At 42.2% G+C, this 18,457-nt stretch overlaps 1 protein-coding gene across 1 annotated transcript in view; it reads left to right on the top strand.

Moving 5' to 3' along the window:
- The window catches only part of DHTKD1 (dehydrogenase E1 and transketolase domain containing 1), a 55,222-nt gene continuing 36,765 nt past the window's right edge, over nt 1–18,457 (top strand). The window contains exons 1-3 of the mRNA XM_030216100.1: nt 1–173; nt 4,712–4,867; nt 17,054–17,265. Coding sequence (XP_030071960.1) covers nt 5–173; nt 4,712–4,867; nt 17,054–17,265 — 537 coding nt within the window. The 5' untranslated portion in view covers nt 1–4. The remainder of the gene's footprint in view (nt 174–4,711; nt 4,868–17,053; nt 17,266–18,457) is intronic.

Below are 18,457 nucleotides of genomic sequence, written 5' to 3'. Positions count from 1 at the left end.
AGAAATGTCGGCTGCTGGAGGGGGGTTTCTGTCGGCTGCAGCAGCGGCGGTTCTGCGGTCCTGCCTGAGGCGCGGTTACCGCACCGAGAGGGGCGTCTACGGTTACAAGCCCAGGAAGTCGGAGGGCGAGCGCAGAGCGGGCGACAGGGAGCCTGTGCCGACCAGCAAACCAGGTCCGTCCAGGAGGGGGTGTCGTGCAAGGGCCGAGTAGGTTTTAGCAACTGGTTCCATGATCTAGTGCTGAGTTTACTTCGCTTCTTTTCAGCCCATTTAATTTTGCTAAAAAGACTGCAAGTCCGTGAAGGCGGTGGGTAAACCCAGGACTGGATTCGGTAGTCTTGAAAATCTGGAGCCAGATAGAGGAGGAGGAGGAGGAGGAGGAGGGGGGGGGGGGTGGTCTCATGGTTCCCCTCACTTTGGCATTGACATGCACAATAAGGGCCTTTTATTTTGTTTCCCTGAGGCTCTGAACTGCCCATGGCCTTCACATGGCTGTCAGTGTACCAGTTCCAGTGTGGTCCAGTCCTGGATTTCTCAAAGTCGTATACTTTTGGCATTATGAGGCTGGTAGTACTGGTTTCAATGGATAGTACAAGGGATTACAATCCCTGTGTTGCACTAAGGATGTCAATTGAAAACGAGGACTTTATCAAGGTCCTACTGGAAGCTATACGCTGAGGACCCTGGAAGTTGTGGATCTGAACTCTTGAGTTTTCTGTTATCTTTGCTTAATGGAGCGTCAGCATAAGCTGCAGTTCACCAGGCTCTAGGCTCTCTCCCAAAAAAGCCCAGGTTGTACCAGTGTCTCCTGTATGAGATCGTGTGTTTGGGGAAGGCTGGCTGGTGAGCTGCTGCTGTGTAATGTCAGAACTTGTGAATTATCACCCTGCAGGATGGGGTTTTAATACCTTTAGGAGTGAAACTTGTGTTTAAAGCACTGTGAGAAGGGAGTGACTGGAAAATGGTATATCAGAACAGGGTAAGGAATAACATTTGGAGAATAGGATCTTGGACTACACATTGAGATCTGGAATGACATTTGTGCCCTAAAATAGCAGTGTTTTTTTTTTTTAGGTCAGTGTCTCCTGGAAGCACATCTAGCCAACAGAGGCATAGGCAGAAGTTAATTTCTAGAGGGACCTAGGTGTGGACAAAAGGGACCCACACATTTCCACTGGTAGAATATTGGGCCTGAAATATATTTCTACACTATATAAGTACATAAGTACCACCATACTGGGAAAAGACCCAAGGGTCCATCAAGCCCAGCATCCTGTCTCTGACAGCGGCCAATCCAGGCTTCAAGAACCCGGCTCCCCCCCCCCCAAAAAAAAAAAAAAAAAAAAAATTAATAATGTTCAATGGACTTATCCCTCAGGAATCTGTCCAAACCCCCTTTAAATTGCATAAGGCCAGCTGCTGTCACATTCTCTGGCAACGAGTTCCAGAATCTAACTACACGCTGAGTAAAGAAAAACTTTCTCCTATTTGTTTTAAATCTACCATATTCTATATAAATTCCAGATATCTGATACTCAATCTTTAAAAAATCAAGCTATGCTCTTATTTTGTGCTGTTTGTTTCTTTTTTTTTTTTAGGGAAGATTAAGGATTTCAGATTTAGCTCACACCTGTTTCAGTAATAATGCAAAGTGAGTTACATTCCGGTACAGCAGGCGTTTAGATTCTCTGAGCTGCTTCTGTACACAAAGCTCTACATCCCCAGAATCCATTCAGTGCCTTCAGCCTGATACCTGAGTCAAGTCTGTTGCATAGAATGAGACTCCTGTGATATATGCTCTGAGCCGTGTGTCACAAATTTCCTTTAAATGGATATGATGTAATTGCCCTCTTTTAGAGTTTGTAAAGCAGTGTTGGACAGTACATTGGTAATATTTTACACCGTTGTGGGCCCTAAAGAAAATGTATTACCAAAAAATGGAGAGATATGAGGGAATTATGTCTGTTTAGTCACTTGCTTGATATGTACTGCTTTTTGTCTTGTGGGATGACAAGGAGATTTACAGTAAAAGTATGGTTAGCAAAGGGATTTTGAACTAGACTTGCAGTATGGGAAGTTATGTTAGCAGATAGCTGAAAATCCATTTGTGCTGATTAAGCCAGGCTGAAAGAATCTGATACTTTTGCAACACATTAAAAAGAGAGCTGATCTGCGTGTTGTGGTTTCGGCGCTGTAAGTTCTGTGGCGAAGAGAGGGCCCTGCGGGTGGAGGGGGGCGGCTGCGGCAACTCCGGGGGTGGGGGAGCGGTATCGGCGACCTCGAGGGGGGGGAGGGAAGAGCAGGAGAAATGCTGGATATGGGAGGTCACAGAAGGAGGGGGGCCTTGGAGCTGGCTGGGAGGGAGGGACAGAGGGGGGCATTGGAGCTGGGAGGGAGGAGGAGGGGCCTTCAAACTGGGAGGGAGTGCGGGGGGCCTTGGAGCTGGGAGGGACAGAGGGCCTTGCAGCTGGCAGGGAAGGAGGGAGGATGCTGGACATGGGAGGTCAGAAGGAGGGGGGCCTGGGAGCTGGGAGGGATGGACAGAAGGGGGCCTTTGAGCTGGATGGGAGGGAGGGAAGGAATGGGGCCTTGGAGCTGGGAGGGAGGGACGGAGAGGGGCCTTGCAGCTGGCAGGGAAGGAGGGAGGGCAAGGGGGCCTTGCAGCGGTGAAGGAAGGGGGGAGGGGGCCTTGGAGAAAACACATCCCAATACTCGCCCGTTTTGACGGGCTTAACGGCTAGTATCTGTAGGGGTAATAATTGTTGGCAGGGTAAGTTCTAAGGTTGGCTGTTCAACCAGGTCCTAGTAGCTAGACGTAGGAAGTGAAAGTGTATCCTGGGGATCTATTTCTTCATTCCCTAGGATGTCTAGTTACTAGGACCTGGCTTAGCTGCCAACCTGAGAACACGGCAGCTGTGTCGAGTCATTAGAGTTGTTTGATGATTTCCAATATAGATCACCTTTTCTGAGCAAGCGTCTCCCTTGGTTTTCGGAAGAGCCAACCCACCCTACTCTTTGAACTCCACCTTTTACCAGAGAGAGATCATGTTGGATAAATGTGATCAGTTTCTTTAACAGATAACCAAAGAATTAGATGAGATACTTGCACTGGCTATGATTTGCATGTAGGTTTTTGACAAGAGGCTTTGGAAAGAACAGATAATCGAAGTATTGAAAAGCTGAGCAATGCAAGGGTAGATTATAAGATGGTGAACTGGTTTAGAAAGTGGTTGAGATGATACGGAATAGAGGATGGGGATTAATTTAATTTAATTTTGGCATGTATAATCCGCTTAACCTTCAAGGTGGAGAACAAATCATTGTAATGGGATACCGAGTACATCACAACATATAAACAGTTTTGAGTACAATGTAACGAAAATACAAAGGTTTAACATATCCAAAATATAATGAGAAATGTATTACCTCATTAGCTGTAAACAAACGCCATGAAAAATAAAAGGTCTAGAATACCCCAACCTGGTTCATCATAACTTGTCAACAAATGTGTGTACGATATAACATATTAGAAGGGCCTGTCTTATTCATTTAACAGGTATGATTCTCGAACCTAATTCCACACCACCAGCACTACCCATACTCCAATCCTCTCCCCCACATCTCTCCCCATTGTTTCTACTCTTTTAACTTGAACATTTCTTGATACCTTAGCTGAAATTGGGTGGCGGGGGGAAGAGGGGTTGGTGGTTGAGAGGCTAGGATGGGGGAGGGCAGACTTATACGGGGTCTGTGCCGGAGCCGGTGATGGGAGGCGGGACTGGTGGTTGGGAGGCGGGAAATACTGCTGCACAGACTTATATGGTCTGTGCCCTGAAAAAGACAGGTACATATCAAGGTAAGGTATACACATGAGTTTATCGTGGGCAGACTAGATGGACCGTGCAGGTCTTTTTCTGCCGTCATCATCTACTATGTTATCTCTGTGATACTTTGTACCATTATTATTATTATTTTATTGCATTTGTATCCCACATTATCCCACCTATTTGCAGGCTCAATGTGGCTTACATAGTTTTGTAAACATTGTCGTTACAGGATAGCAGATACATTTAGTATTGTGTAGAAATTAAGTGAGGGAAGAAAGAAGAAGGAAGGGAGTGAATAGGGTAATTATAGCTTGTAAGCAGCACTGAGCCCTGCTATCAAGCGGGAAAGAGCGGGGTAGAAATGCTATAAATAAATAAATATTACAAAGGTCTGGCATGTCAAAGTAGAAACAGAGAAACATGAGGGCAGATAAAGGCCAAATGACCCATCCAGTCTGCCCATTCTTTGTAACCCCCTAATTCTACCTGTTCCTAAGCGATCCCACATGCTTATCCCATGCTTTTTTACATGCTTAAAAACACGTGGACAAGTATGTTTAACATATAAATTAGAACGGAACATCCAAGTTCTGAGAATCAAGTCCTTGATTTCTGCACAGGTAAGTATGCAGTAGGTGGGGTGACGTCTAAAACATAAATTATTTTTTTTAGTGGCGCACACACATGCAGAACCTACTGTGGGACACCTTAGTGCACCCCACGGTAGTGCGTTTTAACCTGCAGTAAGCAGGTTAAACATAGTTAAACAGCATAGATTGCACAATTGTTAAATTTAGCCTGTGCAGCTTTGCCAGATGGTGAGGTTATGTTTGGGCAGTTTTCTTCTCTGCTGTAACACTCTATCCCATTTTTTTTTCTTTTAGTTGATCATGGCCTTGCTCGCCTTGTGAATGCATACCGTGAACATGGCCATAAAGCGGCAAAAATTAACCCTTTGTTTACTGGTCAAGCTGTGATGGACATGGTACCTGAGATTAAAGCACTGACTGAGGTACTGCATGGGCCTTTCAACACTACAGGTATGCTTTGTAGCCCCCCCCCCCCCCCCTTTTAACTCTCAGATGGCAGAGCAGCTTTACGTTTCTACTTTGAAATATTAAAAGCATAGAACATTAAAAGTTAAGCTTAGAGAGCGGTACTGATGTTTGTGTTGAGAACAGTAAGATTTCGAAGTGAACCACACTGCTTTACGATCTTATGTTGGGCAGTTAAACAGGGGCCTGTGAGAAATATGTACTATGGTTCAGACTGCAGAACAAGCGGGGATTGGATTTGAATCCCGTCTGTCTATCTGCACTTTGTGGGTTGGGGGAGTGGAAGTACTTTTCAGCTTGGAGAAGAGACAGCTGAGGGGAGACATGATAGAGGTATATAAAATAATGAGTGGAGTGGAACAGGTGGATGTGAAGCGTCTGTTCACACGTTCCAAAAATACTAGGACTAGGGGGCATGCGATGAAACTACAATATAGTAAATTTAAAACAAATTGGAGAAAAGGTTTCTTCACCCAACGCATAAACTCTGGAATTCGTTGCTGGAGAACATGGTGAAGGCGGTTAGCTTGGCAGAGTTTAAAAAGGGGTTAGACGGTTTCCTAAAGGACAAGTCCATAAACCACTACTAAATGGACTTGGGAAAAATCCACAATTCCAGGAATGTTTGTACGTTTGGGAAGCTCGCCAGGTGCCCTTGGCTTGGATTGGCCGCTGTTGTGGACAGGATGCTGGGCTTGATGGACCCTTGGTCTTTTCCCAGTGTGGCATTACTTATGTACTATGTACACTGGTGGGCCTATAAAGAGAATTCAGATGGGGACTCTGCTGCTACAGAGCAGTGCTTTAGAACAGTGGTTCTCAAACCTGTCCTTGGAAATCGCCAGCAGTCGGGTTTTCAGGATATCCCATAAGTGTTGCCATAACTAGGACAGACCGAAGGTCCATCAAGCCTAGTATCCTGTTCCCAACAGTGGCCAATTCAGGTCACAAGTACCTGGCAAGATCCCAAAACAGTACATTTTGTGCTGCTTATCCCAGAAATAAGCAGTAGATTTTCCCAAGTCCATTATAGTAATGGCTTATGCACTTTTCTTTTAGGAAGCTATACAAACCTTTTTTTTAAACCCCGCTAAGCTAACTGCTTTTACCACATTCTCGGGCAATGAATTCCAGAGTTTGATGACAGATAAGGTAGGAAAAAAAGTCCCCCAAAAGTTATCGGCTCTACCCTTTCCCAAATACATAATCTCTTTTTGGTTCTTGTAAACAAAAATATTGGTCAAATACTTTGAGAAACATAAAGTTAGTATGGGGTCACTTAGAGGGAAGCCTATTTGTTGAACATGTCGATATGTTAAATTCATGAATTGCATGCTGGTAGTGCAGTGGACAAATAACTAGTCAACCAAGTAGTAGATTTTTTTTTTTTTTTTTTTTAATCAGCGGTTGCATGGCTATTAAAACTACAAAAGGATTTCTGTGGTTTAGAGAATATTTAATCTAGAAAATCCCAAAATGAGAGTGTTAGTTCTGCTTTCAGGGCCTTCCATTGGTGCAGTTTTTGGGGTCTGAATAGCTGTCTACCACAAACCAGCAGAATACATTTATTTTAAAATCTTTGTGTCTGACCAGAATTTTCTCTTGAAAATCTTAGGGCCCTGTTTACTAAGCTGCGCCAGAGGTGCGTTGGCGTGTTTAGCGCGCACTGTGTAGGCGCCCAGAATATTCCCATGGGCACCTGCACAGCATGTGTTAATTTTTTGTGCATGCGCTAAAAACACTAGCGCACATTAGTAAACGAGGCCCTAAGGTGAATGTAAAAATATTGTCAAGATACAGCATAATGGTATTTTTTTTTCCCTTTTTGATATTGCACACTGAAAATAGCATCGATGCATCCCAAGAGCTCAGGCCTTTGAATCATTGCTTTTTATTTTTGTTATCTAGTAACTTGATTATATACATATACAAAAAAAAAATATGATCGACCACAGTGTGAGAGTATCTAAATTGTTATAACGAGTAAAAAGTGCAGCTTACCTGTAACATAATTGGTCTTCCCTTCAAATGTGGTCATTCTCAGGAATAATGGCTTCACATTTTCTAAAGGTAGCTGCATTGTTAAGGGAAGACCAGTTGTCTGGGGCTTTGTGGTAACAGCTGCCACAGTACAGAAGTCCTGTGCAGCAGGATTATTGCATCATCGATATTATGACGACATCAAATGATGTCACTGCTAAGGGTCCGGGGCTGACCTCCTGCTACCTCTGGCAACCATGGAATTTAAAAAAGAAATACTTCACAGATAGCAGTTTTGTGTGCTGCTGCACTTACTTTGACAGTGTAAGAACCATGGATGTAGCCAGACCTCGGCGGGAGGAGGATCCAGAGCCCAAAGTGAGGGGGGCATATTTTAGCCCGCCTCCCCAGCCACCGCCCCTCCCCCGCCCCTTCCAACCCCCCCCCCCCCCCACCGCTGCAGCCGCTGCTGCCACCACCGTCACAAGGTACCTTTTGCTGGTGGGGGTCCCCAACCCCCACCAGCCGAAGCCGCCTGCGTTCAGCACTGGTCTCCGGCGTGCCGCGTTCACTGATCTGTGCTTTCTTGAGTCCTGACGTCCTGCACGTTCCTTTAAGTGAAACTGAGCATGCTCAGTTTCACTTAAAGGAACGTGCAGGACGTCAGGACTCAAGAAAGCACAGATCAGCGAACGCGGCGCGCTGGAGACCAGCACTGAAGAAGGCTTCGGCTGGTGGGGGTTGGGGGGCCCGGACTAAATCTGGGGGGCCCAGGCCCCCGTGGCCCCACCTAGCTACACCCATGGTAAGAACTGTCGATGGATGTGAATTGTTGTCTTTAGAGCAAGTCCTTCTGGCATATCTGTTGACAGTGGGGACAAAATAATCATAGTTTTGAATGTAGTTGAAAAAACAAAGAAAGACGGTATATCAAGACCCATTCCCTTTCCCATAGTCGTACAGTGCTAAAACTAAAAAGGAGGGTCCATATATTCTAAAGTGCCTTGATTTTTTTTGTTTTTGCTATGTGCCATGTATCAAGTTCATGCATAAATAACTAAATGTAGTTTGCAACACTGTCTTTAGAGACAATCATGTTCACAATGAGGCATATTTTCAAAGCACTTAGCCTTCCAAAGTTCCATAGGTTTCCATGGAACTTTGGAAGGCTAAGTGCTTTGAAAATATGCCTAAATTTCACTGAAGAGCTCAAGTGGGGGAAACTTTTTTTTTTTTATTGCCTACTTTCGGCAAGCTCAGGACTGCTAGTTTGAGTTGTCATGATTATGTTAGGAGAAGGTGGCTGCAACTATGGTATACCCAGAGGGCAGCATTTAAATAAACTGAGCTTAAATTTGACCGTGTTGAAGTCATGATGTAATAAATGGGATACAGAATGGAGAAATTAGGTTGGTCTTGCTAATTTTCTTTCCTTTAGTCCCACCAGTCCAGGACCTGTGGGTTGTGCCTGTTGACCAGTGGTTGGAAAGGGAGAACAAAAAAAGTCTTGCATACTTTACATAATAAGCGCACCATGCATCCTTAGATGTTCAGTGTTTCAAATGACGAAGCAGGGGACCATCTGTTTTCAATTTTGTTTGAGTTCTACTAATAATATACATCACATGTTAACAGTAAAATACGAACAATGAACCTGAAGAGAGTTGGGCTTTGATTTAACTATACTAGAGAGGGTTAGTAACTTGAATTATGTTAAGGAGGCTTCTGAACTGGTCTGGTGGGTCTAAAGGAAAGAAAATTTAACAGAAAAGACCTAATTCCTTAGCATCCTCATCAGACCAGTCCATAACCTCTGTAATGTATTGAAGCAGTTCCCAAGATAGGTGGGACTCCAAAATCTCCACCCAAATATTTTCAGTCTCAAACACCTGGAGTCAACAATGAGGCATGGATTTAATATACTTCACTTTGCAAATGTAAGAAGGAATGACTCTATCATCAGTTTCTAGTTGCAGACCAGAAATATTATTTACAACTCTGCCCAGGTAGTGAAAACACCTCTGGACAAATGCATAGTGTGATGCACATTGGGAATAATAACAAAATCGTAGTTACCTGATGCTAGGGTCCACCTTAGGGGGGTGGGGGTCAGCACCCAAGAAACAATCTAGATGTCATTGTAGACATATGCTAAAATCTTCTGCCCAGTGTGTGGCAGTGGCCAAAAAAGCAAACAGGATGGTAGAAAATAGTAAGAAAGGGATGGTAAATTAAAACCAAGGAAACTATAATGCCTCTGTATTGTTCCGTGGTGTGACCTCACCTTGAGTATTGTGTTCAGTTCTGGTCATCTTATCTCAAAAAAGATAAATCGGAATTAGAAAAGGTTCAAAGAAGAGCGACCAAAATGATAAAGGGGCTGGAACTCCTCCCATATGAGGAAAGGCTAAAGAGGTTAGGGCTCTTCAGCGTGGAAGAGATACAGCTGAGGGGAGATATGATAGAGGTCTTCAAAACCCTGAGTGGTGTAGAACGAGTAGAAGTGAATTGATTTTTTTTTTTTTTTTTTGCTCTTTCAAAACGTTCAAAGACTAGGGGACACTCAATGAAGTTACATGGAAATACTTTTAAAACAAATAGGAAGAAATATTTTTTCACTCAACAAATAGTTAAGCTCTGGAACTTATTGCCAGAGGACGTGATAACAGTGGTTAGCGTATCTGGGTTTTAAAATTTTTTGGACGATCACGTTGTTGGATTATTTGTAGTAAATAATTAGCAGATTTTAGTACACACAGCTTCAGCTTTAGAAATGTTAATTTCTTTCTTCATCTCTCTCTCATTCACCCCTGAATAATTCACTGCTGAGTCACTTTAAAGTTGAAGTAACAAAACATCTGTTTACTCACAGTTTGTAGTTAGATTATAATCAGACAGGCTTATATATACATATTACTATACATTTGTATTATCAGCTCCTTCCATGTGCTTAGATGGTAATGGATGCTCACACCACCATAGATCCTCTCAGGTTAGGAGAGATCATGAGCTCCATGTGCTCCATGTGCTCCATGTGCTGCATCTGCTGCATCTAACCCCCACAGGAAGTTGCATAGCTATGTGACCTCTCTAAGTAATTCACATCAGAGGTCACAGAGTAATAGCAGAGAAATAATAGGTGACAGGCAATGCATGTAAAAATACAATTACATTCCAACAAACCCCTTCTCATGCATAACTGTCATGCAATTATTTATTCATACAAAGTCCAAGCTTTATACGCAGATTCACAAAATGTTCTCTGGGTAACGGTTTGGTCATGATGTCAGCTGTCATCTCACTGGTGTGACAATAGTGTAGACTGATGACCCCTTCTTTCGCCAACTCTCGCACGTTGTGGTATTTCGTTGCGATGTGCTTGGTGCGTGACTGAACCTTGTCATTCTGTGACAGTCGGATGCAGCTCTGATTATCTTCCATTATCTGGATTGGTCTCTTTTCAGCTATTCCAAAATCCAGCAAAAGTTTTTCAATCCACATCAGTTCTCTGCACGCTTCCGATACGGCCACATATTCAGCTTCTGTAGAAGACAAACTCACAATACTTTGTTTATGACTGGCCCATGAAATTTGTACATTTCCATACATAAACACATATCCACTTGTGGATTTATAATCAGAATGATCCCCTGCCCAATCTGAATCACAGTAACATATTAGTTTTGGATTACTATTGGCTGAAATCTTTAATTTACAATCAATGGTACCCTTTAAATACCTTACCATCCTTTTAACTGCAGTCCAATCTGATTTGGTAGGTGAGCTGACCCTTCTGCTCAAAATTCCTACTGCATTTGCTATATCAGCCCTGTATGTGGTAGCTAGATATAAAAGCTTACCTATGGCTGATCTATATTGGATGTTATCTGGTAAAGGTTCTCTTACTGTTTCATCCTTCAGAAAATCAGTGATCATGGGAGTGCTTACAACTTGGGCATCTTGCATACCTAAACTTTCAATAAGCTCATTTATTTTCTGCTTCTGGCTTAGAAGATAAGAACCATCATTTTGTTTCTCAATTTCTATACCAAGATAGTATGACACATTACCAAGTTCTTTTATCTCAACATTGTGGTTTAAACACTTTACAATGTCCTTGTACTCTTGCTCACTTTCGCTTGCAATGAGCAGATCATCAACAAAAGCTAAAATGTATGCATATTGTCCATTTGTGCACCTAGTGTACAAGCATTTATCTGCTTCACCTTGCTTAAATCCTAAATTTGTCAATATTTCATGCAATTTGTCATTCCAACATTTTGCACTTTGCTTTAATCCATAAAGACCTTTGTTTAATTTACACACTAGCTGTCTTTGTTTTGTATTTATGAAACCTGTTGGTTGTTCCATGTACAAGTCTTCAGTTATATCTCCGTGAAGAAATGCTGTTTTCACATCAATGTGGTTGACTTGCATGCCTTTTGAGACTGCAATGCTCAGAAGTGTTCTGATTGTCGTGTGTTTCACTACAGGTGCAAACACTTCATCAAAATCTTCTCCATATTTTTGAAGATATCCCTTTGCCACTAATCTGGCTTTATACCTTTCCACTTTTCCTTGTGCATTCCTTTTTAACTTGAATACCCATTTGCATCCTATAGCTTTCTTGCCAGGAGGTAATTTTGTAAGAATCCAAGTATTATTTTTATGCAATGCATCAATTTCTTCTTGTGCAGCTTTACGCCATTCAGCAGCTTCTTCTGCTGGCATTTTCTCAATCTCATCCCATGTTAAGGGCTCTTGAGCTTCTGCTGACTTTGTTAGGTAAGACAGTCTTGGGGGTGGAACACCTTTGTTTTCCCTGGATGAGCGTCTGACAACAGGTTGGTCTGACCTTTCTGCATCCTCTAAATCTGAGAGTCCTTCTCCAATTGATTCCCCTTCTCCAACTGTACTGTCTTCTTCAATGATTCTTTCTGTGTCTGCTTCCTCTGCCTGTTCCTCGTTAGATACAGGTGAGTTGCTTTCAGACATCTGCCTTGGTATGGCATTTATATACACTGGCATGTCTATTATGGTTCTAGTTTCATATTCTGGATGATAAGGCTCATCTGGGATAATCCAGCCTTTATCAACCCTTTTGTTTTCATCAAAATATGTAACATGTCTTATGCCAACAATGCCAGTTTTCAGATTCAAAATTCTATATCCTTTGTGTCCTGGAGCATAGCCAACTAAAATGCCCCTTTCTGTTGTGGAATCCAGCTTATGCCTTCTTTGCTTTGGTACATGAGCATATGCTGTACTTCCAAATGTTCTTATGTGTGACAGGTTTGGCTTCCTACCATGCCATGTCTCATGTGGTGTGCGCTCAGCACCTTTAGTTGGCATTCTGTTTTGTAGGTACACTGCTGTGAGAATGGCTTCCCCCCATAGTCTTTTAGGGAGATTGCTATCTGACAGCATACATCTGGTCATTTCCACAAGTGACCTAAATTTTCTCTCTGCAACAGAATTTTGCTCTGGTGTATAAGCTACTGTTGTGATATGCTGAATGCCTTCTTGTTCTAGAAATGTGCGCATGCTTTGTGAAGTGAACTCACCACCATTGTCGGTCTGAAGAACCTTTGGTTTTCTTTCAAATTTATTGCTCACCATGGCTACGTATTTCTTCAGCATGTCTGTGACTTGACTTTTTTCTTTCAGCAAATAGGCCACACAATATCTAGAGAAATCATCCAAGAATATTAGCACAAATCTGTTATTTCCCAATGATGGGATATTAAACGGTCCACATAAGTCACTGTGTATTAAGTCCAGCACTTTATTACTCCTATTTCCTGTGTATGCAGGAAATGAGGGTCTTACACCTTTTTGAGTAACACAGTCTATGCATTTCTCCATTTTACCAGCATCTGCACTTATCTGAATGCCAGTGGCTAGTTGCTTACTGTAAAGATCCTGGATCACCTTAGAATCACGATGTCCCAGGTGGCGGTGCCAGATTTCCAGACTATATTTACCATCATTCTTCCTTACTTGCGCCATATGTGAGGCTTCACCTGAAATGTTCAGCTTATAAACATCATTATGCATAAAAGCTTCAGCATACACTTCATCATTTTTAGAGATTGTGCACTTACTGTTTTCAAAATGAATCACAAATCCCTTCTTATCTAATGTAGATACACTAAGCATATTGCAAACTGCTTGGGGAATATACAAGACATCACTTACAGGAATTTCTTTAACTTCATTAGACACTTTGCATTTTAAGAATCCAATACCTTTTGCTTGGATCTTAGCAGTCCCTGCGTTTGCAGTTTTAAGAATTCCTTCTTCTGGACACATTTCCTGAAAGAAATCCTTACAATTGGTTAAATGGCATGTGCTCCCCGAATCCAAAATCCAAGTACTTTCATTTGAATTATTATTTACCATAGTCAAAGATTTTTCTGCCATTAGAAAGCCCTTGTGTTTATCTTTGTCCTTCATACATTTCCTGGTTTGAAAATTCTTTAGTTCCATTGGCTTAGGTGAGCTAGAGGGAGTGTTTTGTGTTTCCTTACACCATTTAGATACATGTCCCTCCTTTCCACATGAGTAGCAAATCAGCTTGCCCTTGGGTGGAGTTTTCCCATAGCTCCGCCTTCCTCTGTTCTTTGCCAAGAAATTTGTTTCATTTCTCTCTGACTTGCTTTGAGAACACATCTCCTCAGAATCATTTATTATGCATTCCTGCCTTAGTTTTGATGTTGTCTGTTCAAAAGATTGCCCTTCAATGGCCTCATTTACAGACCTAAAAACATCAAACTTCTTTGATAGTGAGGTAAAAAGAAATGCTCTTTTCAATGCATCACACATGGGAATTCCAGAAAGTTCTAACTTTTGAAATGAAGACATAAGATGCATAATGTGATCATTACATTTACTTTTATCCCTTAATTTGGTTTCATTCAACTCTGCCAACCAAATTGGTTGCTGCTTTGCATATGTAGTTGCATACATAGTTCTCAGTTTATATAAAATGTCCTTTGGTGTATCTTTTCCCTCCACTAATATGGCTTGTTTCTCTGAGAGAGCTTCCAAAAGCATGCACTTCACATAATAGTTTGCATTGTCCCATTCAGCCATATTTTCAGCTGTTCTGTCTTGATCTAAGCATATATTTAATCTTTTTGCTCGAAGGAGACATATGAATCTTAATTCCCACTGCCGATAATTAAACTCAGTTAATTTAGGCACCTTGAGAGAATAGAACAATGGTGAATTTCTTCCCTCAGCCATTTTCTTAGCCTTCTGTCTGCTGTGTGGGGGGAGAGAGAGACAGACTGAATCTTTCCTTTAAAACTTAAGAGAAAAATGTGGCCTTTTTTTCTGCCTGGTAATATTTCTTTTCTTTTTCAATTCCTGGACCCTGGGCCCATAACCCTTTTGTTGGATTATTTGTAGTAAATAATTAGCAGATTTTAGTACACATAGCTTCAGCTTTAGAAATGTTAATTTCTTTCTTCATCTCTCTCTCATTCACCCCTGAATAATTCACTGCTGAGTCACTTTAAAGTTGAAGTAACAAAACATCTGTTTACTCACAGTTTGTAGTTAGATTATAATCAGACAGGCTTATATATACATATTACTATACATTTGTATTATCAGCTCCTTCCATGTGCTTAGATGGTAATGGATGCTCACACCACCATAGATCCTCTCAGGTTAGGAGAGATCATGAGCTCCATGTGCTCCATGTGCTCCATGTGCTGCATCTGCTGCATCTAACCCCCACAGGAAGTTGCATAGCTATGTGACCTCTCTAAGTAATTCACATCAGAGGTCACAGAGTAATAGCAGAGAAATAATAGGTGACAGGCAATGCATGTAAAAATACAATTACATTCCAACACACGTGATGCTAGAGCAGGAGCGGAGGCTGCTTGTTCGGCTCCTCTGTTAGACAAACACTCTAGATTTTGGCTGGATTGGGGTTAGAGTTGCAGAGGTGAAAAGCTGTTTTTGTGAGTTTCGTGGGGTGTAATTTTGACAGGTGCTGTTTTTGTTATGGCATTGAAACAACCCTGAAAAGAGAAAGCAGTGCAGGGAGTTTCAACTAAGATGGTGGTCCAAACGGCTTCAAGTCCATTGGTAAACTCTTCCTGGACAATGGAACTTGTGTCTGATGTTCGTGCGGTGGTGGAAGCTGCCCTTCATGTGAAATTGCAGCAATTGCAGGATAGAGCAGAGGCGGCACATGAGCAACTAGATAATGTGGATCTGGAATTGGACACCCAACAACATCGAGTCGGGACGTGGAGGAAAAGACCCAACGTGATAGTCGAGGTAGATCAACTCAGTCACACAGTCCAGCACCTGGAACGCAAGACAGATGAGCTAGAGGGTAGAGTGTTATATAAAAGTCTACATCTGGTGGGCTTAGTTGAGTCCTTACCGGAGGCCGACCTTCTAAAAACCTTGGAGGTTTGGATCCCGCAATCTCTTAATTTGGACTCTCTGGTGGACTCTTTGAGTGGCATAGGCTTGGCGCTAGGAGAAATTTCGTTGCTCGTCCCTGTGTGGTGCTTTTGTGCATAAACAAGCCAGTCTGCAGGCCTTGTGACATGGGAAGATTTTGGAATATGACAACCGGAGAGTGGTTTCATGATTATACAACAAAAGTGCGGAGTCCGTGCAAGGCGCTTACTCCCTTATGCACGAAGCTATACGAGCAGAAGATTTCCGGTGCTTTATTGTATCTGGCGAAACTTCGGATTACTGTTGGGGTCAAATGCATTTCTTTCATTCTGTGGAGGCAGCACAAACTTTTATACATACTCTCCCAGCCACTGTGGGCACGTAGATAGCTGGCTTTGTTTTGTTTTTTTTAATGTTGGATTTATTGGTGCTAACCATTGCATGGAACTTTGTTGATTTTGACCCCTTGCTTCTGGTGGTTTTTACTGTCAAGGGTGTTACTTCAGCCCCACTGGAAGATGGACTTATTTTTCTTACTTTTGCTATCGCATTAGTTTGAAGGGGCTTTCTGGCTCTCTTATTCTGTTCTTGAGGCCTTTTGGTTGTTCTGGGACTGTTGGGTTGGATGCTGGGGATATGTGGCTTTATTATATTTTCTTGTGTTTTGGATATTTTTGGGGTGGGTTGGGTAGGGGGTGTTCACGTGAGAGTTCCCATATAATATGGGACAGTAATTTGGGGTAGGGGTTGGGAGGGATGTTGGATAGAGTGTTGGAGAAAAGTGAAAACCTTTTGCCGATTATATTTCTATTGGTAGTTCTTTGTGTTAGTTTTCTGATATTCTCCTTTATAGGACATACCTTTGTTTGTAATTTTTGCTTGACTGTATTGTCAATAAACAGATTCAAATTAAAAGTTTGGACAAGTTCCTGGAGAAAAGTCCATAGTCTGCAATTGAGATCAACATGGGGAAGCAAACTCTTGCCCTGGGATTGGTAGCATGGAATGTTGCTACTATTTGGGTTTCTGCCAGGAACTTGTGACCTGCATTGGCCACTGTTGGAAACAGGATACTGGGCTAGATGGACCATTGATTTGACCCAGTATGGCCATTCTTATATTCTTGGTAGGTCGCTTCCTTTTGAAATTCAATATATATGCCACCAAAACTATTACCTCAACTGAGCATTCATAGTTTTAGAAGTTGTTTTTCCTTACCTGAAACCTGCAAAGAGAAATATCATTGTGCCCAACCTTGGAAATTAGAAGTACACTGAAGTGACCAACCAAACTATATAACGGGCATTGAGCAAAAGCAATGATTTGATCTACCTGAAACAAGATCACCACCTTTGGAAGAAAAGGGATCTGTGCAAAATCCCTAGGGAATGGTACAGTTTAGAGGCAGATTTTGAACACCATTGCTTGGCTAGTCAAAATACTGAACATTCTATACTGCGTAATACCCTTAAGAGGGAAGTCGCAATAGCAATTTTCTTACTCTGTCTCCATCTGCTGGTAGAGGGACACAACCCATTTGTCTGGACTGGTCTGATAGGACTAAAGGAAAGAAAGTTATCGGGTAAGACATAACCTTTGCTTAAATGTAAAGAAGGATCTATGGGGGAGAGCATTCTTAAGAGTCCAAAAAAGTTTGAATGTTGTGATGTCAGATTGTCTCTAGGTTGGTTTAGACTTAATATGTTATTTTGTTAGCAGATCTAAATAATAATTTTAATATTTTCTTAATGTGAATTACAGATATACTTTACATGGGCCAAGAGGAATCCTCTCTAGAAGATATTTTGGCCTACTTAGACCACACATACTGTGGACACAGCTCCATAGAAACTAGCCAGTTTCAGAATCTGGAGGAAAAAGAATGGTTTGCGGAAAGGTTTGAAGTCCTAAAGCAAGAAACATTTACTACTGAGGAGAGAAAACATTTGGCAAAATTAATGCTAGAATGTCAGGTAAATGGGAGAAGTTTCTGATAATCCTTGATCTGTGGCTTGTTTGCATGACAGAAGCTTTTAGAACTGAACACTATCTACATTCTGTATTTGTCCAGGTGAATTTGGAAGTTACCTATGCAAATCTAGCTTTTAAAATTCCTCTTCCACTCAGTTATTTTATTGGCACAAAATGTAACCATGATAATATAAGAAGCAGAGTTAGAGGTCTTCTGGGAGCATGATTATAGTTTAGTGGAACAATGTTGAATTTTTAGTGCTATCCAGCTGAACTCTGCTGGTTCAGCCAGTTTAAGCAGGAGCTCCCTTCAGGTATCATGGTGCATGACTGCTGTGAAGCTAGTCACCCTTCCAGGACCCGGCCAGGGCTGACCCTGCTTAGCTTCTCTCCCAGACAGTCACTGCTGGGCTCTTCCCTGCTCGGCCACACACCAGGACTCTGCCTCACACACTGGGGAGCTTGCTGCCTCCTCTTTTCTCTTCAACATAAACGCTCACCAACACCAGGCTTCTTAGAGTTAAGGGTTTTATTAATGGCCATTTAACACACTCCTTATGGCTTGTTGCTTCTTTAACTCAAACACAACAGAAGGGCCCTTTCCTCAGAGCCTGCTAGATAAACCCTTCTCAACTTAAGACAGGTTCTTAAACTCAAACAGTCAAACAGAAGTCTTTACTTTCCTTCTCCAGTTGTCAGTGTTTCCAGAGAGAGCTGCTCCAGTGTTTCCATCTACTCCAACTCCTCCCTACGGCTTTCCACCCCTCTCTTAATGAAGCTGCCTCAAACCCTCTCACAGCTGGTTCAATTTTCCAATTAACTTCTGGCTTTACCCTCTCCTGCCTAGAGTCCTCCCCCTGACTCTGGCTCTCTTGCTGCTGCAGTGCATTCTGGTCCTTGTAGTTGCCTGCTTCCTCACACTGCATACAAAGTTTGGGAGTGAAATTTGACAGCCAACTTTCTAAGATGGGACAGTTGGAGGGAGAGTGGGTAGTGACGTCCTGCTTCTACCAGCTGAGATTGATTCCACAGTTAAAGCTATACCTGACAAGAGAAAATCTACCCTGTGGTGAACAGTCTGCTTTGATAAGTAGACCGGACTGTCATAATGCATTGTGTTAGGGATTGTCTAAAACAAGTTGAAAAGGTTTAATTTAGTACAAAATACTGCTGCAAGACTTACAATGGACAGCA

This window comes from Microcaecilia unicolor, chromosome 10 (assembly GCF_901765095.1).
Source record: "Microcaecilia unicolor chromosome 10, aMicUni1.1, whole genome shotgun sequence".
Classification (NCBI taxonomy): Eukaryota; Metazoa; Chordata; class Amphibia; order Gymnophiona; family Siphonopidae; genus Microcaecilia; species Microcaecilia unicolor.
This window is presented reverse-complemented; position numbering and strand designations above follow the sequence as displayed.